The 24,667-nt window shown below is 34.6% G+C and overlaps 1 protein-coding gene across 1 annotated transcript in view; it reads left to right on the top strand.

The window, feature by feature from the left end:
* LRP1B (LDL receptor related protein 1B) overlaps window positions 1-24,667 on the top strand; it is a 1,919,366-nt gene that overhangs the window by 1,699,646 nt on the left and 195,053 nt on the right. The window contains exons 63-66 of the mRNA XM_090279551.1: window positions 1,049-1,142; window positions 5,547-5,663; window positions 5,784-5,903; window positions 7,276-7,395. Of these exons, the coding sequence (XP_090135677.1) occupies window positions 1,049-1,142; window positions 5,547-5,663; window positions 5,784-5,903; window positions 7,276-7,395 (451 nt within the window). The remainder of the gene's footprint in view (window positions 1-1,048; window positions 1,143-5,546; window positions 5,664-5,783; window positions 5,904-7,275; window positions 7,396-24,667) is intronic.

Below are 24,667 nucleotides of genomic sequence, written 5' to 3'. Positions count from 1 at the left end.
ACAAAGGTGGCACATGGCCAACTGGAGCTGTGTGATATGTATGTACCTAGGAATTCTCTTAGATCAAGGTGACCTAGAAAAATGAAAATACATGTGCATGGAGGTGGGGGTCCTGGCTATGGTCACCCTAACACAACAACACATTAATAAATATGGTAGTGAACTGTGCTTTGAATAATCTTATAACCAAGTTTTATTACAGCAGTTTCCTTCTGTTTCTACTTTTTTAAATATAGCCAAAGAAATGCATTCTTAATTTTATGTGTTTTAAGTTATCAAAAATTTTTATTTATCCTAAAAGATCACGTGTATTTATTGAGAATTCTAAAAACTGAAAATAAGTGTATCAATCTCAACTGCTTTAAAGAAGAATTCTTAAAATTTATTTAGAGTAGATATTCATTATGACGAAAGGCAATATGCTGAATGATCAGGAAATCCCATGGAATCACAGTGTGAAGGAGCTAGAAACAACCTTTCAGATTACCTTCACCTCCTAATTTATTGGCTAAGAAACAGATTAAGAGATGTGAACTGAATTGTCCAAGATTCCTAAGAAAATACAACACGATTAAGTTAACTTCATGAACTAAATTAGTATAACTAAATACCTCTTCCTGATATTTCTAATAAAATTTAGCCCTATTCAGTGTTTAACAAAGTTTTTCCATACAGGGTCACATAATAAATATTTCAGGCTTTGCTGGTCACATGGATTCTGTAGAATCTCAACTACTCACCTTGGTTGTGGGACAAAAGCACCCATGGACAATATGTCAATGGGTGATCTCTGTTCTCAGGCAATCTCAGGAGGTTTTCCTGGACAATGCACGTTCCTGACAGATTACTGGCAAATCATTTTGCTCTTGGTTGTTGTGCATTTACTCCCTATCTTGGAATTACCTGAATCCATCACAGTTCACATAGCATCAAGAGATTAGGCTAGGCTGCTCTGTCAATGAGTTTTTAAATACACATTATATCCATTTTATATGAATAGAATTATATATTTAATCTTTCTCTCTTTCTTTCATCTTTCATTTTTCAGTTTCGTTGCAAAACTGATAAATGTATTCCATTCTGGTGGAAATGTGACACCGTCGATGACTGTGGCGATGGATCCGATGAGCCCGATGACTGTCGTGAGTACACTGGGAAATGTAGGAATTTAGAATTTAGAGCTCCTTAAATCCAAGACATGAGAAAATTGAAGCTAGATCTATACAGTATTGCTTTCTGCTATTTTTTTAAACTTGTAATAGAAAGAATTTATATGTCTGTATTTAAAAATACAACAAAATTTGTGGCAATGCTTTGCATATGTATCTGTAACTATTACATCTAGAGTGATACTATCAGTGATGTTAGTTATTTTCTGTTTATATTTTCCTTGTAGAACGACTACATTGCTTCATGTAGTTATCAGTAGAGTAACAATCAGCACAATTTTGACTTAATACACCACCAGTTTGGAGTAAATAATGGGCAAGTTTTCAGAATGTCACTCAATGACTGAAATTTTAGCTTTAAGAAAGACAATTTCCCACTTTTCTGTCATTATTAATACACTAAACATTTATGAAAAGTCAGATTTTTCCAATATAAATCATTAGTTTTCAGTTAGGCACTTTAGTATGCTCTTAGTAGTTGCTTAAAGTATTAGCAATTATGTATGTCTTGACATCTGACTGTGATTGGCATGGTTAGGTGCATTGTTTTTAGCTATCTTTGGTAACTTTTCTTGTAATGAGCAATCAACAGACTCTTCCTTGATGACCTTTACAGTTCACTCCATGGATCATTCCAATACTGACCTGTCAAGTTGAAGGTGCTTATAGTCAATCATGATAATTCCCTCAACATCTCAGGGTATGGTTATCGTGATTTGGCCTTGACATGACATTCAAGATTTTTCTTAGGCTCGCACTAAAGAAAGACAGTCTGTCATAGTGAAAGCTAGCTACTTTCTTCTGTATACTTTCTACCTAGAGTCACTAGATGGTTACTTAGACAAGCTTTATTTCATCACAATCACTAGATAGTTACTGAGACAAGATTTATTCCATCACTCATTTGAAGTTTTTTCACATAGTTCATTTGTATGTTTGAAAAACAGTAATATATACTAAATAAAAAGAAAAATTGTTATGAAAGTCATCACTTTTCTAATATTCTTTTTTATGATTTTGAAAGATCTATAGCTCTTTGATTTATTAATAGTTTTTTGTTTTCACTGTGAGAAATAATATATAAAAAGTAGTATCTGAATGGGATATATATATACTATTATACCTGAGTTGCCCTGGCTGGTTTAGCTCAGTGGATTGAGCGTCGGCCTGCGAGCTAAGTGTCGCTGGTTCAATCTTCCAGTCAGGGTACATCAGAGAAGGAAAACTCTGACTCCAAAAAACCTCCGCTGCCTTGCGGCATACCTCTTCAGGGGAAAGGCTAAGGGAGTAAACCCCGACAGAAAATCCGGAGCCGGAGTCCCTAAGGCGGTTTGACGTTGTAGTCAACACCGGCAACTCCTGCGGCGCACCTGAACCCAAGCTGTATTGACTTCGTCTTTCCCTTGGATCCTTCAGCTGCGAAGAGAGGGGGGGTCTGCTGCATGGGCAACAGCAGACCCTCCATATTACCCTGCCCAGGCTCTGTAGCTTCAGCGTCATCGCAAGATGTCGATTCAACACGGGAGGAGACAGATACCGTGTCACTCCCGAGTCAGACTGCACAGCCATTCTCGGCGGTGCAGATAGACTCTTAAGAAGCTACACCATCGTCTCTCGAGACGGACGGCTGCCGACGACGATACCTGAGTTATTTTTTAAAAATTATTGGCTAGAAAGGAATATCAAAGTAATAAGGAATTACATTATGTACAAATTAAGATTTATTCATTTAAAAAACATTATTAATTTCCCCATAATAATGTAAACTCCCTCAGGATATAGTAAAAATGTAAATACAGCTTATTTTTGTAATTGATAGAAATAAACATACATAATGTGTTAACTTAGTTATCACATGAAGGTGAGCTTTCCTGTTCAGATCTTCTGAAGTTTTCTCTGGGCTCTGTCGTCATGATGACCTGCATAGAAAGTTTTTAACACCCAATGATTTCCCTTCTAATATAAGTTCTTGAACTTTAATTTTAATCTAGACTGAAATGTTATAATTATATTAATATAAAAAATTAACTATAAATTTAGTATAATAAGTTTTTTTCACATTTTCCCACTTACAGAATGTATGGTAAGCAAATGTAACCTTAATATCTTTTGAGAGGAACCAAAGGGACCTCTTATATCCAAGAGATTCTGTTTGATTCTTATCTTGGTTAAATACCAATACTACATGTTTTTATTGGTGGCATTGTTTTTATGATCTTTTAATAAATGATCTCTTACTTGAAGTTGATGGGTGAACAACACCTAATATCTGTAAGCATGATTCTTTGTTTTGAGGGTGATGGTGAGGTGGAAAAGGGTGTACATGAGATTGTGACATGTTTAGTATTCATTTTTGAGTAGGTGCATCATCTAAATTTGTGTCTACTAAGAGTTACTGACCATACCTGTAATTGTACCTTAAAAATAAAGAAAACTTTATCCAAGTTTCACATACTTGGAAATGTACATAATGTTTTTACATAAATGTAAATAAGGGAAATGCATTGAGAATTCTCTGACATCATGAGTTTGCAGTTACATTTCCCAAGATATTCTAATTCACCGAGGATCATTCTAAAGACAATTTTAAAAGTCAGAGAGGCTTCCCCCTTATTTCCCAGACATCAAATTAGGAATATAACAAGAAAATTTATAGGAAGTGATAGGAAAAAAAGAAATGAGCATGTTTAGATTATGAGAATATTAAATATAGCACACTTTTTACATTTAGTGTGATTAATGTTATAGATTGGAAGTACATGACTTTTAACATTTTATAACTCACTTTTGTGAAAATCAGCATGTATTAAGAGTTATTTTTTTTAATGTTAAGGAAACTTTAATTCAATATTGTAATAATAAAACATAATTTATTTCCCAAAGTTTAAAATGTAATTTATTAACATTTCATTGACTGATTAGTAAGTATTTATTAGTTTATATTAATTTCAAAGTCAGTGATTAGTAACATACATTATGATCATCATTCAAAAAAATAAGTGTTTTATTGCCTGTAAGTTTGTGAGAAGAATTCAGATTCAGATCTGGATTTAAATTCTAAGTCTGACACTTGAAAATTTTACAACAATAAGACAATTTCCTCATTTATAAAGGTGGTTATGATGTTTATGATGAGATTCAGTTAATAACTATATATGAAAGAGCCTCACCAGTGTCTGATATATAGTAGATACTCAATAAATTCTACTTTATTATTATTGACCCTTTTGTAAACCCAGAAATATAGCAGATAAAATGAACTCTTACCTGAGATTTATTTACTATGATAAACTATGTATGGTATATAAAAATCTTTACTACTTATAAAATATCACCTTTATATTTTAATAGAATTATAGAAATGAATATAGAAGGGAGGACCCCCTAAATGAAATTTATTTATAAAGACCTGTGTATTTATTCTTACATGTTTAAACTTTAGTCACATTCAAAGTACTCTCCATTTGATGTAATACTCTTATCGAGATGTTTTTTCCATTGCTCGAAACTGCTTTTGAACTTGTCCCTTTTGATGCCTTTTTGTACTTCTGCCATTTTATGTTTCACCTCTTCCACCTCAGTAAAATGTTTCTCTTTGAGGACTTTCTCATCTGGGGAAAAAAACAAACAAAAAGTGTCTCCGGGCAAGATCAGGTGAATAAGGAGGGTAAGGCTCAGGGGTCATGCCATTTTTGCTCAAAAACTTCTGAACACTCAGCATAGTGTGGGTAGGTGCACTTTTAAATCACCCATCATGAAATAGGCAAATGCCTTGAAAGACTCTTCAAAAACAAAACCAAAAAAATTCACTGAAGCTGAATGCAGAGCCTCACAACAACGCCAGCTGGTACACTGATACAAATGGTTTCGGAAAGCCTGTACTACAAGGGGCCTGCCCCCCAGAGCATAATTTTTTTCTTTTGGGTCCCCCATCTGATTTAAAATGTGATACTTATAAAAAGCACTTGCTTTATGTAGTGTTAGGGAGTGTTTTGAGGACAGAATTTCCTTTCTTACAAATGGCAGACAGCAAAGTAAAGTGAATTTTTAAAAAATGATATTGGAATTACTATTTTTAAAAATTACAATGAGTTTGATTCCATTTAACATTTCAATATTACTTTTTTGAAGTGAGGAGACATGTTATTTTAAACATATATAGTTCTATGTTGTTAATTGTTAGTTTATGAAATATATAATTTTGAGTCCGAGTTCCTCATAGCTTAGCTGTGCATCTGAATCTAATGGCTATGTAAATGTTCTTTGGTATGTTTAATATACTAATATTATAAACATTTTGAATGTCAGAAAAACTCTTTTTAAGAAAACACGAGCAAAGATTGTTATTCCATGACCCCTGTATGTTTCTTCCCCTAGCTGAATTTAAATGTCAGCCAGGCCGATTTCAGTGTGGAACAGGACTCTGTGCTCTGCCAGCTTTCATCTGTGATGGGGAGAATGATTGTGGAGATAATTCTGATGAACTCAACTGTGGTAGGTGATTAATTTTTTAACTAAGGGTCATAAATCTAATTCTTAACTGATTATGTCCTCATTGATTTAAATGCAGACACAGATTTCAGCACAAATAACTTTGCTCTTTTTATCTTTTAGATACACATGTCTGCCTCTCTGGTCAGTTCAAGTGTACCAAGAATCAGAAATGTATCCCCGCAAACCTCAGATGTAATGGACAAGATGACTGTGGGGATGAGGAAGATGAAAGGGACTGCCGTAAGTCACCTTAAAATGTTCTGCCTTGTCTTACTTCTGACTCCCAACTGAAATTTGTCTAAAAATTATAATTGTGCAGTGTAAATTCATAGTGTAGGAAAAATATAACAATCACGTCAAATAATTTCAAATAGCCATTTATTGGGATGGATTAAGAAGCTATATGTGAAGAATACAGAGAAAATTAAAACAAGGGTGATCTTTACTTAAAAAGCTACCTGGATATTTTGACAAAAATGAAGTATAATTCATTCATTCATTCATATCCTTAAGAGAAGCAAAAACAACAATACAGATGATTATGAAATATTTTTCATATATATGTTGCTTATAGTAAGTAGGTACAGGTAATTTTCTTCCATTGATTAATTAGCTACTTGAAATTAACTCCACTTTAATTAGATATTGTTTTTCCCCATAAAATACATTTATATGTATGAGAAGAAACAAAATCTGGGCAAAATAACAACAAAGTTATTTGTTAAAAACTGTAAATAGTACCCTCTTTCATGTATATTAACAAGCTACTTTCAAAGAGCAATAGTAAAACACTTTTTATTTTATTCACCACTTATTTTAATCTCTACCAAAATTCAAATAACTTTAAATGAAAGGAAAAACAATTTACATTCATGTGTGTAGTCAGGAAGGCTGGGGAGCTCACACTCACACGGGCTACGAATGACAGAACACCTGTCAAGTTTCAGGATTCCAACAGATATGCTGTCAACATTTCTGTCTTGCTGAAGTTCTATTTTATTCCCCTAAAACTTATATCAGTAAATAATGTGCAGTCATCCAGCAATTTGATTAAGATGATGCATTGTAAAGTCAGTACCAGTCCTTTATGGTTAGCCATTCTTAAAGCTGATCCTTAAATAGACTAGGATGTGTGATGCAGTTGACAGTCTAAGTCAGATGTTCACCTCTTTCCTCAAAAACTCAGCACAACTAGAGATTTTGGGAAGTTTTATGCTTTTTATTTCTTCATTGACTAATATCTTCTAATTTCATTATTTTTCCATTTATAAAACTGCATATGTATAAATTTTAAAATTTATTTATTATGAAAAACTTATAAAGACACTTAACACTTTGTTTATAAAATTAGTTTTAAAATCTAATATAATTTTAGAGGGACTGATTTGAAAAATCAGATTTTTATCAAATGCATCATTGGATAAATATGTTTTATTTATTTCTACTGAAAGAATATTAGGGATACATTATAATTAAAAGTTAAAACTCACTTCAGGGCCTTATTAAATTAGAGAATAAAATATTTTCATCTTAAACATGTGTTTGTCTAGTTGCTTTTTATATAAAGTATCCTGGTCCAAAGCTACATTTTAATAGGTGTTTTCTTCTTAAGCTGAAAACAGCTGTTCTCCAGACTATTTCCAATGTAAAACTACCAAGCATTGCATTTCCAAGCTGTGGGTTTGTGATGAAGACCCAGACTGTGCTGATGCATCAGATGAGGCCAACTGCGGTGAGTGTGTTGTGACTGTGGTTCTTATCTATTGAGCTGGTGTCATCATCTGGGATGGCAATAGTGAGATGAATTTGAACACAGTTCTGATGGAACTGAAGTCTTACGTGAGAGTTTGTCTCTGTGATCACAGAGTCCACAACCTCAGGTTAGCTCTTCCATAAAAAGCATGGAGAGGTCAAGCAAAAGAGTCATTATTGCTTAGTGTAAGTCAAAACCATTTATGAAAAGATAGATCAAAAAGGTAGGATAAAACTATCATCTTCTTATATTAGAGTATGTATATGATATTAGCATTTAATAATAGAAACAATGAAACACTATTTTCATATTGTCCAAGACTTTGTTTTTCTGCATAATATCATATGATTTTTCATTCATTCATTGATAATTCCTTCTTAAACATGGTAAAATAAAAGGAAAATAGGTATTTGTTTTAATAGATGACTACTATCATGTTAGCATTTAGTTCTGAAACATTAATATTTTACTTCAGTCATTTATTTTACTTACAATAATTATTCCTTAATTAACATTACAGAAATAAAGAACATAATCATTTTGTTTAATGCATTTTATCTTATTTTTAACATGTCAACAGAGAGACAGAAGTGAAAAGTAGTTGTTACATGTAATTCACTTTCTGAACATTTATTAAGCATTATTTGAGGCTATTTTCTAGGTGAATATACCAAACTTAGCATTGTTAGGGAAATAAAAACCCAATCTAGTGATTGATTAGAGAAGGATCAATTTAATTTGCCTAAATTAAAGATAGAACTTTCAGTCTTCATGGACAAAATTGTGTTAAGTGCATTTGCTAGAATTCATACAGCTCTTAATGAACTCTCTGGGAGAAACAAAAAATATAAAAAGCATTTAGGTTCTCTGAAATTCTATTTATATTGAATAACATTTATGAGCTACATGTATAATTGCTGGCAATAATGTATCTGTTTTTTCTAAAATTCTCTTCCATGCAACTGTGTCTTTAGAACATGCAACTGGTATAGCTTATCAAAGTGTCATAAAACCACCCTTTACCACTTTGTGAAACTGGTATTCGTAATCAATTCACAAGGTCTCAAACTATGTGCATTAATGATTTGCCCATAACATGTATTAATAATCTTTACTGATTGGTTTATATTACTGACAAGTTCGCTATGTTTCGTTATGAATGTTTATTTTTCAAAGCAAAGTAAAATACTTTTATATTTGCTAGCAGTATAATTTCTTGGCTGGGATAGTATATCTAGATGTTGTTCTTGTTCTTCCTCCTCAATTTTTTTTTTTTTTTTGGAGGCAGGAATTGCAGGTGCTGAAAGGATCCTTATGACCAGCACTTTTTTAAAAAAAAATTATTTATTTATTTGTTTGTTTATTTATTTATTTTATTTTTAGAGAGAGGGGAAAGGAGAAAAAGGGGAAGAGAAACATCACTGTGTGGTTGCCTCTCACTTGCGCCAACTGGGGACCTGGTGTGCAACCCAGTCATGTGCCCTGACTGGGAATCGAACCAGGGACACTTGGCTCACAGGCCAATGCTCAATCCACTGAGCAACAGCAGCCAGGGCTATCTTCCTCTTCAATTTAATGTGATTTAACTGTTTTGGTAGATTATATTGTGCCAACTGATAATTATCAATCATCATAAAAATAATGTTTAATATTTATTTGTTTTTTACCATATGGCCCGGGAACTGTTAATGGTTCCACAGTAGTTATCTCACTTAATCTCTTTATTTTCCTTATTTTATCAGTGAAGAGAATGAGGCCCACTGAGGCTATGAATTTTGCCCAAAGACCCACAGTCAGCAAGTGGTGGAAGTGGGACTTGAATCCAGGGTTATTTGACTACAAAGCATCTACTTTGTGAACATAGCTTGAATCCAATTCTTTTGTTAATGAACAAACTGAACTAACAAGGAAAATAGAGACAGACTTGTAGCTATGGAGCAGGATGACAGCTATGGGGGAGGGGGAGGTGTAGGGGGTGGAGGAACAGGACAAAAAGGATAAAAGTAATGGAAAAAATACAATAAAATTTTTAAAAAGAGAAACATTTTAATGTTTTCTATTATAAAGTTAAATATCAATATAGTGTGAAAAAATTTAGCTCTATAAGTAAAAATTAAAATATATAAAATTTTATTTACACACACACACACAGACACATAATTAAAAGGGAAATTATTCCACAAGTGTATTAACAGAATTAGCAAAAATAAGTGCCATTTCTATATTCATTGGCAACATGCTATACTAAAATGCGATGCAGTTGTTTTATTTTTTTATTAAATGATCACCGCCCTCAGTTAAGTTTTATAATGGGGTTAAACCAAGTCCTAATTTACTTCTGTCAATTCTAAAGGTCTAGCAATGTACTATAGTTTTGTTCTTCTATGACATATTCAAAATGAAACAGTTTGTTTTTTTTTAATCGTGTAAATAAAATCAATGTAGGAGAGAATGAGAAAAGGGAATAGCCTAACAAAACAGGCACAACACAGAACAAACAACATACACATGCAGTATAGGGTATTAAAATATTAAAGTACCAGTAATTTGTAAATATTTTAATATTTTATATATTTAAATTGTCCTGAATACCACATTTATTGAATTCAACCTAGTACAGTTTTGAACTCTTATGATTACTTGCCAATTTTACAACTAATTTAACATGTGTAAAAATTGTATACTAATCTAGTATTTAAGGAGGACTTGTAACCATTTTAAACAGATGTAGATTAAATATAAAGAGTCTTAGTCCAATAAACTAGTTTTAGCGAAACTTTGGATTTAAATTTAAAAATAAAATTGGCTACACAATTTTCCCATCTTATTACACTTAGTTTTTGAGATAGCTAAATCAATCCCGGGAAAAGATTATTTCATGCAAATGGAAAGGAACAAGCTGGGGTAGCAATACTTATATCTGACCAAAGACTTTAAAACCAAGGCTATAGTAACAGACACAGAAGGACACTACATGATGATAAAGGGAACAATCCAACAAGAGGACATAATACTAGTAAATATTTATGCACACAACATAGGAGCACCTAAATATGTAAAGTAAAACTTGATGGACATAAAAGGAGAAATGAACAGAAATACAGTCATAGTAGGGGATTTTAATACCCCATTGACTTCAATGGATTGCTCTCCCAGACAGAATATCAACAAGGAGGCAGCAGCATTAAACAACACACTAGATCAAATGGACTTAACTGATATCTTTAGAACATTTTACCCCCAAACAGTAGAATATACATACTTTTAAAGTGCTCATTAAACATTTCCTAGGTTAGGCCACAGGATAGGACACAAAACAAGTCTCAATTAAGAAGATTTAAATCATATCAAAAATTTTCTCTGACCACAATGTTATGAAACTAGAAATCAATTATAAGAACACTGAAAAATACACAAAGATATGGAAGCTAAATAACGTGTTATTAAATAGTGAATGGGTCAATAACAAAATCAAGAAAGAAATCAAAAGATAAGCTTGAAACAAATGAGAACACAGCAATCACCAAGATATGGAAGCAGCCCAAATGTCCATCAGTAGATGAGTGGATAAAACAACTATGGGACATTTATGCAATGGAATCCTTGTTGGCCATAATAAAGAAGAAAAGTTTACCCTCTATGACAGCATGCATGTATCTGGATAACATTACACTAAGTAAAATAATTCAGTCAGAGAAAAGGCAAATTATGATTTCACTTATATGTGGAATTGAATGAACAGACTGAATTAACAAGCAAAATAGAGACAGAATCAGAGAGATCTTTTATGGTGGTAGCAATTAAGGGGTGGATGGATTGAGTAAAAAGGAGAAAGGACTCATAAACAACACTGTGGTTATTACAGCGAGGGTACAAGGAGGTTCAATGATAATGGAAAAACAATAAATAAACATCTTATCTAAAGGAAAATAAATAAAAATAAAATTGTTCTACAAAAATAATTTAAAAAGTTTCTTGTGTTAAGCAATGCTTTAATCATTATATGAATTATATCGTTTCATTCTCAAAAAAATCCTGTGAGAGACATATTATTTTTATTCCTGTTTTAAAGGTAAGGATATAAAAACTCAAAGATTGTAAGTAATTTGCTTAGAGTCACCCAGGTAGAAGAGGGTGAGGAGATATTTGAATCTACAGGATTTGTCTCCAGAGCCATACACTTAACTATTAATCAATAGAGCTGCCTTGACTTGCCTTAAATTTACAATAGGGCAGGGAATTAATACATAGATACAATTGATTGTAAACAAATTGTAATAGGTAAATGTCATCTGAAAAAAATTGCAAACTTAAATAGATTTTTGACTATCCTATGTCACTAACAGTGAGTGAGTGGGAATAGGGATGGCAATAAAGGCAATTTGAAGATAATAATAAGCCAAACAAAAATTAGTCTGTTTTTTTTTTTTTTCTTAAATGGTGCTATTTATTTATTTATTTATTTTTTTAAGGGTAAAGTTAATAATTTATTTATTTATTTATTTTTCAGATTTAATGTGTTTTATTGATTAAAATATTACATTTGTGCCAATTTCCCTTCCCTCTGCTCCCCTCCACCCGGTGGCCCCCCTCCCTCCAGTTGTCCCCCCCTTTTAGATTATGTCCATTAGTTGTGCATACAGTTCCTCCCAACCTCTCTCCGTCTATTCCATTCCCTCCTACCATGATCCCCAATTCCTATATCATCTCCCTCCCTCTCCCCACTCCCCCTCCCTGTCGACCTCCCCCCAATATGCTTCCCGTACCCACAGTTCCTTTTCCACTTTCGTTGCCTGTTTAGTTTGCCTTTGTTTCATCTCCCTAGCTTCTGTTTTTTTAAACCAGTCCCTTTAACATCTCATATAACAGTGGTTTGGATCTAATGAACTCTTTCAGTTTTATTTTGTCCTGGAAACACTTTCTCTGTCCTTCTATTCTGAATGACAATTTCGCTGGATAGAGTATTCGTGGTTGTAGGTTTTGGATTTTCATTACTTTGAATATTTCTTGCCAGTCCCTTCTTGCCTGTAGGGTCTCCCTTGAGAAGTCAGCTGATAGTCTAATTGGGACCCCTTTGTACATAATTCTTTTCTTCTCTCTTGCTGCTTTTAAGATTCTCTCTTTATCTTTAATTTTTGACATTTTGATTATAATGTGTCTCGGAGTGGTTCTCCCTGGGTCCAGTCTCTTGGGAACTCTCCTTGCTTCCTGGACCTGCAAGTCTATTCCCTTCCCCAAGTCTGGGAAGTTCTCCTTTATTATATTTTCACTCAATTTTTCAAGTTCTAGTTCATCTTCCTCGCTCTCTGGCAAACCAATGATTCTTATGTTGGGCCTTTTATAGCTGTCCCAGAGGTTTCTGATCCTCTCATTATTGCTTCCCATTTCCTCTCTCTGCATTGGTTGACTGCTTGTTCCTTCTCCATATTCCAGTTTGTTGAAATGAACTCTGGATTTTTTTTCCTCACCATCTGTCTCGTATGCGGTTTTGTTCCTTTCGTTATGAAAGTTTTTCGCTTCTTTCTTATCTTTTTCCTGCTCTTTTGTGAATTCTGTAAGCCACCTGATAACAATGGCCCAGAACTGAGCCTCTGACAGGTTTCTTATCTGTTCATCTGTCAGGTTCTCTATCTGCTGCCTGGTGAGCTGTGTCACCGGGATTTCTATAGTTGTCTGCCACATTTTGACAGATGCGTTTTGTTTTCTTGGGCCGGCTGTCGGGGGCAGTGCCTGTGTACGCGTCACAAGTCAGCGACCGGCGCCTGTCTGCGACCTATTTCGCAGCCCTGTGGTGCTTTCTTTCTTTGGGGGCGAGGGTCCAAGATGGATTCACACAGTTATTCAGCTAGGAGACCGGGATCCGTCCTCCCGCCCCCCTGGGCCTCACTGTTCAAGGCGATGCGGTGGCTGCTCTCCCCAGCGCTGGGGTCGCGCACCGCCAGGGGCTTGACTGCCGCCGGGATTTTTCGCCGCCCCGCCGCTGTCCCAGGTGCAACCGCAAACAGCGCTGCCCTCTTTAACTCTTACCTGCCCAAATGGCACCGCTGGTTTATAACTTCATATGTTGGGCTTCCGTGTATCTTTATTTTCTGGAATTTCTAGTTATCCTTTGTTTTGAAGTAGTTGTATTCCTCTCTAGTTGTAGAGGGAGACCTAGCGTGTCCGTCTAAGCCTCCATCTTGGCCGGAAGTCCTAGTCTGTTTTTGTTATCAGCATTCTTTGGTGGCAATTCTAAACATAGTGATAGAAGGCCTCTCCCTGCAAGTACATTTCACATCATCATGACCTCAAATAGAAATTGAGTGGCTTGCCATAAAGGTAACAGTAAACTACATATAATGAAAATGATGACATTAAATTCTAGTTTGATACAATTCTAGGTTGACAATGGCCTATCAAAATCCAGCTCTCTCTTTGCTAAAAAGATATGTTAGTGAATGTCAGAGAAGGCCGATCTTTCCATGGCTGAACTTTTCATAATGAAGAAACTAGGAACAATGAAAGAGAATTGAAGAGGGTATATGACTTTCTCACCAGCATTTAATACTCCCTAACTCTATGTCCATACATGGAACCATCTGGTGTGTGTTTCACAGCTTACCATTTGTCATGCAGGCCACACATTTGAAAACGTTGTCCTTCTCTTGAATAACTGAATGTATAAATATGAATATAGTTTTATTTTTTAGATCATGCATTTTTCCTTCCTGAATCTTTTTTGAGTAACTACATGTATGTATACACACACACACACACAACACAGTTGCTGTAGATACATCATACCAGGTGTGTTCTTAGGGAATGAAGCCATTCCTAAGATTCTAACTTTGCATTATACCAGTTATTAAAGAAACTGTAATATTGCTTTTTGAAAAGATGTCTGCATTGTTTTCTTATTCAAAAGTTCCTCCCAATATAAATAAAAAAGTAAATAATACAGAGGATCTATGAGTAGAGAAAATCAAATCTAAATTATCATGATCCATTTTTCTTATAAATGTTGTATGAATACATGGTTATTAAATAGATGAAAATACAAGTGGCTTTGGGATGAAATTTTGTTCATGCCAATATTATTTACCCTTATTATGTTGTCAAGAACTTTTACCATGCATAGTGAAGGCTATTTACACTGTGCTTTGTTCCAATATTTTGAAAACTTTAATGAGAAAGTTTTTTTTGTTTTTGTTTTATAGAACTTGGTCATTGACTACTAGGCATGAATTATCCAGATTCTTTTTTAGAAGGTACACTTAAGCCTTGGCACTAAATGCTGTATTTGTTGACACTGAAACACATGTAAAAATATAGACAAGCCAAAAGCTCTAGTTTAGAACAATTAAACCAAAGCAATTACATGTGACTCTATTGGCTAAATGTATGACTCTAAGAACTATTAGTGTGTGTTGAGGGGGCAGAAATACTTATCTTAAATTCCAGGGATCTTTTTCATGTACCAGTAATTTGATTTTCAAAGCTAGAATTTACTACTTCTTGATACTGCAAAATTATCCATTTACTATCTATGTGGTTTCATTTTTTGGCTCAGTGCTGTAACTTAGTTATTTTTAGCATCTTATTGACAGATGGAAAGTGTTCACTAATCATGATGCTGAATTAAAACCAAATGCATTTTTAAACCACACACACACACATACAAACACAATGGAGCTGAAAATGTCAAGTCCACTCAGTTCCATGCAGAGTGCATATATTGTTAAAATGTGCATGGTATCTGAAAGAAAGGGGTCACTTGAGGTCATCCAGTTAAATTAGGGCCATGTTTGTTATTCATCATCTATACAACCTAAAACACACCTTTATATCTAAAGTCCTCGTACTATAAATAAAACTTGCTTTTTTATTTTTATCTTTTCCAATAGAATTTTTGAATACCTTAACACTATCTCTTTTGTAAAAGTCCTCTGTTAAAGAATTCTCAACTTAAATTTTTATACATTCTTTTTTAGGCCAAATAATTTCATTTTGTTTAGGCTCTCTCCAAGGGTTCTATTGTCCATCTGATAACCGTTTGTATATCTCTCCCCTGAACTGGTCTCAATTTCTATACTTTGGTTATGATGTATGGAACAGAATGCAACATTTTCAGTCAGATAATGTCTTCTGTTCTTCATTACTGTATACCCACTTTTGTATTCTAATACTGTGTTTGATTAAAAACAAATAAAACCAGCATTTGCATTGGTGATCTGTGGCCAATTTCTATAACCCCCAATTAGAGAGATTTCATATATATTGTTACATATTTTCATTGTCATCTATTAATGAATCCTTTTCATGTATTTCAAAGCATTCAAATGAAGTCTACTGTCTCCTTTGCCAAATTAGAAATTTCAGGAAGGCTAAATTCATATATCTTCTATTTCCTAATATATACCCAGTACCTAGTGCAGAATCTGAAAAAAATATTTGAGAAATGAGTGAAGAAAAGAAATAAAAAATACAGATGTTATTTGTTTCGGCTAAATATAAGATATTTCTCCCCTAAATCTGGACTTGGGGACTTTGTTTTCTTTTTCTTTTTTAATTTATATAGATTTTCTTTCATTTTTATATAAGTACTGCTTGCCCTCCTTATCAATTTAATACTTTAGGCTTGACTAGTGTGCAAAATTGACTTAAATTGTAAGGAGGTTTCAATTTATAGAATCACTGACCTGTTCTGTCAAACTTGTTCAATGAGGTGTGCATCCACATAGGAGCACAGATGTGCTATGGAGTACATTAGCTGCTCTGTGACTAGAACTCATAACCTCTTGACCTAATAGGAACACAACTACATTTTTTATTTCAACAATTATGAATTGGATAGATTTCTTCATGCCTTGACTATTGTCTTAACTGTAAACAGATAGAATTATTTTGTCCTTAGAAACCTGATGAGAGTGTTGAAAGAAATGAAAGAATGTCAGTATCTACTACATATATAAGTCCACAGTAGGCCTTCAAAAGTCGTCGTCGTCGGCAGCCGTCTGTCTCGAGAGACGATGGTGTAGCTTCTTAAGAGTCTATCTGCACCGCCGAGAATGGTTGTGCAGTCCGACTCGGGAGTGACACGGTATCTGTCTCCTCCCGTGTTGAATCGACATCTTGCGATGACGCTGGAGTGTCCTCTCCAGTGAAGCTGAAGCTACAGAGCCTGGGCAGGGTGATATGGAGGGTCTGCTGTTGCCCATGCAGCAGACCCCCCCTCTCTTCGCAGCTGAAGGGTCCAAGGGAAAGACAGTCAATACAGCTTGGCTTCAGGTGCGCCGCAGGAGTTGCCGGTGTTGACTACAACGTCAAACTGCCTTAGGGACTCCGGCTCCGGATTTTCTGTTGGGGTTTACTCCCTTAGCCCTTCCCCTGAAGAGGTATGCCGCAAGGCAGCGGAGGTTTTTTGGAATCAGAGTTTTCCTTCTCTGATGTGCCCTGACTGGAAGATCGAACCAGCGACACTTAGCTCGCAGGCCGACGCTCAATCCACTGAGCCAAACCAGCCAGGGTGAAGGCCTTCAAAAGTAGTTTTTGTTTATCAAATATTTTTCTGTTGTGAAATATGTAGTATTGACATAGGATAAAACACTCAATTACACATTCTGTAATGGAGGCAGAAAGGAACAAATAAAACATTTAACTAAATACTACAACATTTTATGACACCAAAATAAATACATAGAGTTACAAAGAGTTTTGTGACATAAGAGAATAAAGACCAGTATAATAATAAATGCTGAAGATCATGTACTAGTATGAATCTTCAGGTGTTTATGATATTTTTCCACAAAATTTTAGAGTCATAATTTTGTATATGCACTACTCTTTGTGAGTCCTGTTTATTTAACAGCTTTATTGAAGTAAAATGTGCAATTTGTTAAGTTTGAACAGGTGTGCACACCACAATCAATATAATGAACATATTAATTATCCCTAGAAACTTTCTGTTCTGCTTTGCAATACCTCTCTTTGCCTCCACTTTTTCCATCCCCGCCTCCTCAGGCAACCACATATCTGCTTTCAGTTGCTACAGAGTAGTGAGCATTTGGATAAAACTGAAGTCATACAGTATGCATTCATTTTGTCTGGCTTATTTTACTCAACATAACACTAGAAGAGTTAGCCTCTACCCTTGATTTTACCCTTAGATTCGTCGAGCTACTAAATAAACTGCTAATACAGTCCTTTGCCCCTAAGTTTGCCATTTTTCCCCCTTAATTCAAAGAGCAGCATGAATAATGCACAATCATAATATATCCCTCCTCTCTAAAATGTTCTTTTCTGGAAACACCAAATTTATTATATTTCTAACATATTGAGACTCCTGCAAAACCTCATACTTTTCCCATTTGAGTCACTTCTTGCCCTTATTCAAAATCTGTGCTAGGATCACAAGTAATTTCTTGTTGAATATTGCTTTCTTTCTGCCCTTGTTTTATTGAGGTATAATTGGCATACAACAATTAATTAGTTTAAGTTGTACATAAGGATTTGATGTATGTATACACTGTGAAATGAACACATTTTTAGTTAATATTTTTTACCTTATATAGTCAAATTATTATTTTATTTTTAATTTTATTTTTTGGTTTTTCAATTATAGTTGTCCCATTTTCCCCCCATTGCTCCCCCCCACCCAGCCCACCCCTTCTCCCACAGTCATATCCCTCCCTGTTGTCCATGTACATGACTCATTTATACACATTCCTTGACTAAACTCTTCCCTTATTTATGCCCCTTCTCTCTTCCCCATGTCCCCTATTGACTGTTATTCTGCTCCCTGTCCTATTTAGTTCATTTGTTTATGTTGTTCTTTAGTTTCCTGTATTAGGTGATATCATATGGTATTTTTCTTTCTTTGCCTGGCTTATTTCACTAAGCATAATTCTCTCTAGTTCCATCCATGTTGTCCCAAATGGCAGGAGTTTCTTCTTTCTCTCTGCTGCATAGCATTCCATTATGTAAATGTACCACAGTTTTTTGATCCACTCATCTGCAGATGGGCAATTAGGCTGTTTATAGCACTTGGCTATTGTAAATAACACTGCTATGAACATAGGGGTATATAGGTTCTTTTGAATTGGTGTTCCAAGATTCTTCAGGTATAATCCTAGCAATGGAAATACTTTTTCGAAAGGCAGTTCCATTTATAGTTCTTTGAGGAAATTTCATACTGTTTTCCACATTGGCTGCACCAGTCTGCATTCCCACCAGCAATGCACCAAGGATCCCTTTTCTCCACATCCTCGCCAACACATGTTGTTTGTTGATTTGTTGATGATGGCCATTCTGACTGCTGTAAAGTGGTATCCAATTGTGGTTTTTATTTGCATCTCTGATGGCTAGTGATGTTGAGCATTTTTTCATGTGTCTATGGACCTTCTGTATGTCCTCTTCAGAGAAGTGTTTGTTCAGTTCCTTTGCCCATTTTTTAATTGGGTTGTCTGTTTTCTTGATGTTGAGTCGTATAAACTCTTAATATATTTTGGAGATCAGTCCCCTGTCTGTGATATCATTAGCAAATATGTTTTCCCATATGGTTGGTTTCCTTTTCATCTTGCTGATGTTTTCTTTTGCTGAGCAGAAACTCTTTAGTTTAATGTAGTCTCATTTGTTTATTTTTTCCTTTATTTCTCTTGCCTTAGGAGATGTATCCATGAAAATATTGTCACGTGGAATATCTGAAGTTTTCCTGCCTATGTTTTCCTCTAGGACTTTTATGGTGTCACTGCTTACATTTAAATCTTTGATCCATCTTGAGCTTATTCTCATGTGTGGTGTAAGTTGGTGGTCTAGTTTCATTGTTTTGCATGACCCTGTCCAGTTCTCCCAGCACCATTTATTAAAGAGGCTCTTCTCACTCCGTTTTATGTTCCTTTCTCCTTTATCAAATATTAGATGACCATAGAGGCCTGGGTTTATTTCTGGGCTCTCTATCCTGTTCCATTGATCTATATGTCTGTTCTTTTGCCAGTACCAGACTGTTTTGATCACAGTGGCTTTGCAGTATAGTTTGATGTCTGGTATCGTGATTCCTCCTGCTGTGTTCTTCTGTCTCTAGATTGCTTTTGCTATTCGGGTCTTTTTTTGGTTGCATATGAGTCTTTGGAGTATTTGTTCTAGGTCTGTGAAATATGTCTTTGGTATTTTAATAAGGATTGCATTGAATCTGTAAATTGCTTTGGGTAGTATGGCCATTTTGATGATGTTGGTTCTTTCCATCCAAGAACATGTTATTTGCTTCCATTTATTTGTATCTTCCTTAATTTCTTTCTTCAATGTTATGTAATTTTCAGAGTACAGGTCTTTTATCTATTTGATTAAGATTATTCCTAGGTACTTTATTTTTCTTGTTGCTATAGTAAATGGTATTTTCTTTTTTGTCTCTGTCTCTGCTATTTTATTGTTGGTGTACAGAAATGCCTTAGATTTCTATATATTTATTTTGTACCCTGCTATTTTGCCAAATTCACTTATTATATCAAGTAGTCTTTTAGTGGAGTTTATAGCGTTTTCTAGGTATAATATCATGTCATCTACATATAATGATAGTTTTACTTCTTCTTTCCCAATTTGGATGCCTTTTATTTCTTTTTCTTGTCTGATTGCTGTGGCTAGGACTTCCATCACTATGTTGAATAGGAGTGGAGAGAATGGGCAGCCTTGTCTTGTTCCTGATCTCAGAGGGGAATGCTTTCAGTTTTTGTCCATTGAGTATGATGTTGGCTCCAGGCTTCTCATATATAGCCTTAATTATGTTAAGGTATGCTACCTCTATTCCCATTTTGCTGAGTGTTTTTATCATAAATGGGTGTTGTACTTTATCAAATGCTTCTTCTGCATCTATTGATATGATCATGTGATTTTTGTCTTTCATTTTATTTAGGTGATGTATTATATTTATTGATTTGCGAATATTAAACCATCCTTGCATCCCTAGGATGAATCCATTTGATCATGGTGTATGATCTTTTTGATGTATTGCTTGATCCTGTTTGCCAATATTTTGTTGAGGATTTTAACATCTATGTTCATCAGTGATATTGGCCTGTAGTTTTCTTTCTTTGTTGTGTCTTGACCTGGTTTGGGGATTAGGGTAATACCAGCTTCATAGAAAGACTTTGAGAATTTTCCCTCTTCTTGGATTTCTTTGGAATAGTTTGAGGAGGGTAGGAGTTAGTTCTTCCCTAAATGTTTTGTAAAATTTGCCTGTGAAGCCATCCGCTCCAGGACTTTTGGGTGCAGGGAGATTTTGGATTACTGTTTCAATTTCCTTCTTTGTTATTGGTCTGTTGAGACTTTCTACTTCTTCTTGATTCAGTTTTGGAAGGTTATATGTTTCTAGAAATTTGTCCATTTCTTCTAGGTTGTCAAATTTCTTGCCATACAGTTGTTTGTAGTAATTTCTTACAATCCTTTGTATTTCTGTGGTATCAATCGTGATTTCTTCTTTTTCAGTTCTGATTTTGTTTATTTGGATCTTCTCTCCATTTTTCATTATTAGCCTGGCAAAAAGCTTGTCGATTTTATTTTTTCAAAGAACCAGCTCCTAGTTTTGTTGATCTTTTGGATTGTTTGTTTAGTCTCTATGTCATTTAATTCTGCTCTGATCTTGATGATTTCCTTCCTTCTTCTTGCCCTAGGCTTTGTTTGTTGTTGTTGTTCTAGTTCTTGTAGGTTTGGGGTTAGATTTTTTATTTGAGCTTCTTCTATCCTTTTCGGATATGCCTGTATTGCTATGAACTTCCCTTTAGGACTGCTTTTGCTGTGTCCTATAGGTTTTGGGCTGTTGTGTGTTCATTATCATTAGTTTCCAGAAATTTCTTGATTTCTTCTTTGATGTCATTGTTAACCCATTCATTATTTAATAGCATGTTATTCATACTCCATGGTTTTGGATGTCTTAGATTTTTTTCTTTGAGGTTATTTCTAGTTTCAAGGCATCGTGGTCTGAAAAGATGCTTGATATGATTTCAATTTTTCTTGAATTTGTTGAGGCTTGTTTTGTGTCTTACCATGTGGTCTATCTTTGAAAATGTCCCATGTGCATTTGAAAAGAATGTATATTTTACTTCTTTGGGGTGGAAAGTTCTATATATATCAGTTAAGTCCTTGTGGTTTAGTGTGTTGTTTAATGCCTGTATATCCTTGGTGTTTCTTTGCTTGGATAATCTGTCTATTGTTGATAATGGAGTGTTGAAGTCCCCTACTATGAGTGTGTTGTTGTTAATATCTTTCTTGTAGTCTTTTAGTATTTTCTTTATGTATTTGGGTGCTCCTATGTTGGGTTCATATATGTTTATCAGTGTTATATCTTCTTGATGGATTGTTCCCTTACGTATTATAAAATGTCCTTCTTTGTCTCTTTTCATTGCCCTTGCTTTGAAATCCGTTTTGTCTGATATGAGGACCACTACCCCAGCTTTTTTTTCATGTCCATTTGCTTGGAATACTTTTTTATATCCCTTTACTTTCAGTCTGTGTAAATCTTTTGTTTTGAGGTGTGTTTCTTGTAGACAGCAAGTATGTATGTCCTGTGTTCTTACCCATTCCATTACCCTATGTCTTATAATTGGAGCATTTAATCCGTTTACATTTAAGGTTATTATTGACATGTATTTATTCATTTCCCTTTGTACCTGTGTCCCTCTCCTCTTTTCTTCTTCTTTTTCTTAAAACATTCCCTTTAGCATCTCTTGCAACGCTGGTTTGGTGGAGATGTAAAAACTCTACCCCAGTGTCCTGTGCATTATAAATTGTTCAGTCTGACTAGTAGGCACAGGCACTGTTTCCTGTGTTAACCACTGATACTGTTCCTTATAATCTTTTGGATAGTTCTCTTGCTGGCTTTTGGTAGTTTCTATGTGTACATTGAATGATTCTCTGCTGAATACCCAAGGAAGACCCTCTGAATAATCTCTGGGTTTCATACTCTGTGCAACATTTTCTTCTTCATTACTGGCCTGATAACTATGATGGTCTCTTTGTACTCTCAGTTAAGTCTTGTCAACTCACAGAATCCATTGATTTTGCTAAACTTTACTTCTTTCATGTCACAGCCTGTAAACTCTTTTAATACAATTAGAACCCTGCAGATTAGGGTTAACCTAATTTGCTTCTGTCTTTCAGAGATCATTGTCCCTTGTTGCCTGATATTTAGTGTCTTGATAACCATTGCTTCATGTGGTACAGATATATAGTTTATTTGATTGTTTTTTCAGTTGGGGGAGTAAATCTGGTACCTGTTGCTTCAAAAAATTCAAAAATTTTGTTTGTTTTTTTATAAAGCTCAACCTCTTTGATAAACCTTTAATGCTTACCTTTATTTGCCCTATCCTGACATTTTAGCCCTAATGTCTCAGACATTGAGTCATAATTTATTATTTTGATCAGATTATATTTCTCCAGGTCTTAAGCACTTTGTTAAGGCTTTGTTCAAGTACTTTCATACATATGGAGAAGTTGGCATTTGTAATAATTTTAGAATAATACAGATACATTTAAACAGGGACAGAATTCTCAACATACTGTGACTTTATTCTAATAGTCTTAACAGTATTATGCATTTTCTGGTCTACAAGGAGTGCACATTTTATCTATCAGGTATAGGTACTTAGAAATAAAGTATTCTAAGTTCTTGTGTTGTTGTCTTTATTGGATTCACATACATGCAGGTAGGCAATTCTCAAATAAACATTTGAAACTACTTAGAAGGGAAAATGTAGATAAGAAGTTGAATACAGCACTCTCTATAGGTTCTCTAGGGTTATACTTTTTAAAGGAATATGACTCTATACACAGGCTAAATTATAAAACTTGTAGGCGAGGTTACATCTCCAGTAACTTAGACACTTTTCTCCTTATATCACCGTTTTTTTGAGGGTGGCTGGCCCATACTTTGTTTCATATATATATATATTTTTTTTTTTACCATATTTTGTGTCTATAAATCTTTCCTTGAGTAGCAGTGAAGTTAAATAATTTTGGTTTGTTAGACATTTCTATATTTTATATTTATTTTATATTTATTTGGTTCACAGGTAAGGTCAGGTTAGGATGGGTTATTTTAAAATCTAGACATTTATCTACATAATGAAGATATGAAGAATGGTGGTTCTCTACACAAAAGGAGACACATTCAGGACCCTGGTACAAATGCATTGCATTAGAGCCCATGGGTTATTCTTAGCCAACAGATCTGTGTCTGTGGTGAGAGGCCACCAGCCCAACCTGAATTTGCAGTTCTATAACTGGACCAAGGTCCACTACAGTAATTTATCCTCTCAATATAACCACTGTCTCAATCCCTTAGAGACCAGAGGAGAGTGTGGTAAAATACAGGAGAGTTACCAGTGAGTGTGAGCCAGAAGCTGGGAGAACGTGCCATAGACAAGATGTCAGTTCTGTTCAGGACCCACGCCAGACTTCCAGACTTTAAGAAATAATGCAGAGAAGTTGTGGAGAGTGCAAAATGAAAGCACCTTCCTTTTGTTCTTTGGTGAGAATCCATCCCTTCTCCAATGAGGCGCTGCTTCACTCAGGGCACATATTTATAGAAATGTCATTGCTACATGCAGTCGACTTTCTGAAAATATTATTTAGGTGACTTAAATTGATCAGGTGTAAATAATAAGGATAATATTATTTTCCTTCATTTTGCTCTCACATAATTGTAAGGCTTTGAGCCGGGGTTTTAGTTATGGAAATAAAACAAAAAGCTGAAACTAAATCAATGTGATTTAATTATCTTTCGGGATAAAAGAAAAATATTCCAAGTCCTGAATGAAGAAGTAATGGGAGTTTCTACAGTTAATAATAAAAGAAAGATGGACATTTAGGAGTACTTCAAAGAAAATATGAGCTATGTTTTTACGGTATTAAAAGTTCTCTAGACTTCAAATGTCATTGGAAATGGGATTCTCTTTTGATCAATAAATAGTCAACAACATTGCAAGTTTTCTGAAAAGGACCAATGTAATTATGCACCAAGATTTCCTGCTGAGGTTGAGATGATATTTTGCTTTAATGTGGAGCAAATGGTTCTGCAGATGACAGCATAACTAGCATAGTCCCTGGTATGTGAATGTCCACCAAAGGAATACAAAGAGTTTTAAGAAATGTCTTTTTCTTTCAAAAATACTTTTAATGGTATATGCAATTTTATTTTAAAATTGTGAGTGCCTTTTTGTTTATACTTTCAGTTTAGAATAAGGATTATTGCCTTTGGCTCTATAGCCATATATTAGTCAGAAAA

Source organism: Furipterus horrens, unplaced genomic scaffold (assembly GCF_987537825.1).
Source record: "Furipterus horrens unplaced genomic scaffold, mFurHor1.1.pri manual_scaffold_1, whole genome shotgun sequence".
NCBI lineage: Eukaryota > Metazoa > Chordata > Mammalia > Chiroptera > Furipteridae > Furipterus > Furipterus horrens.
This window is presented reverse-complemented; position numbering and strand designations above follow the sequence as displayed.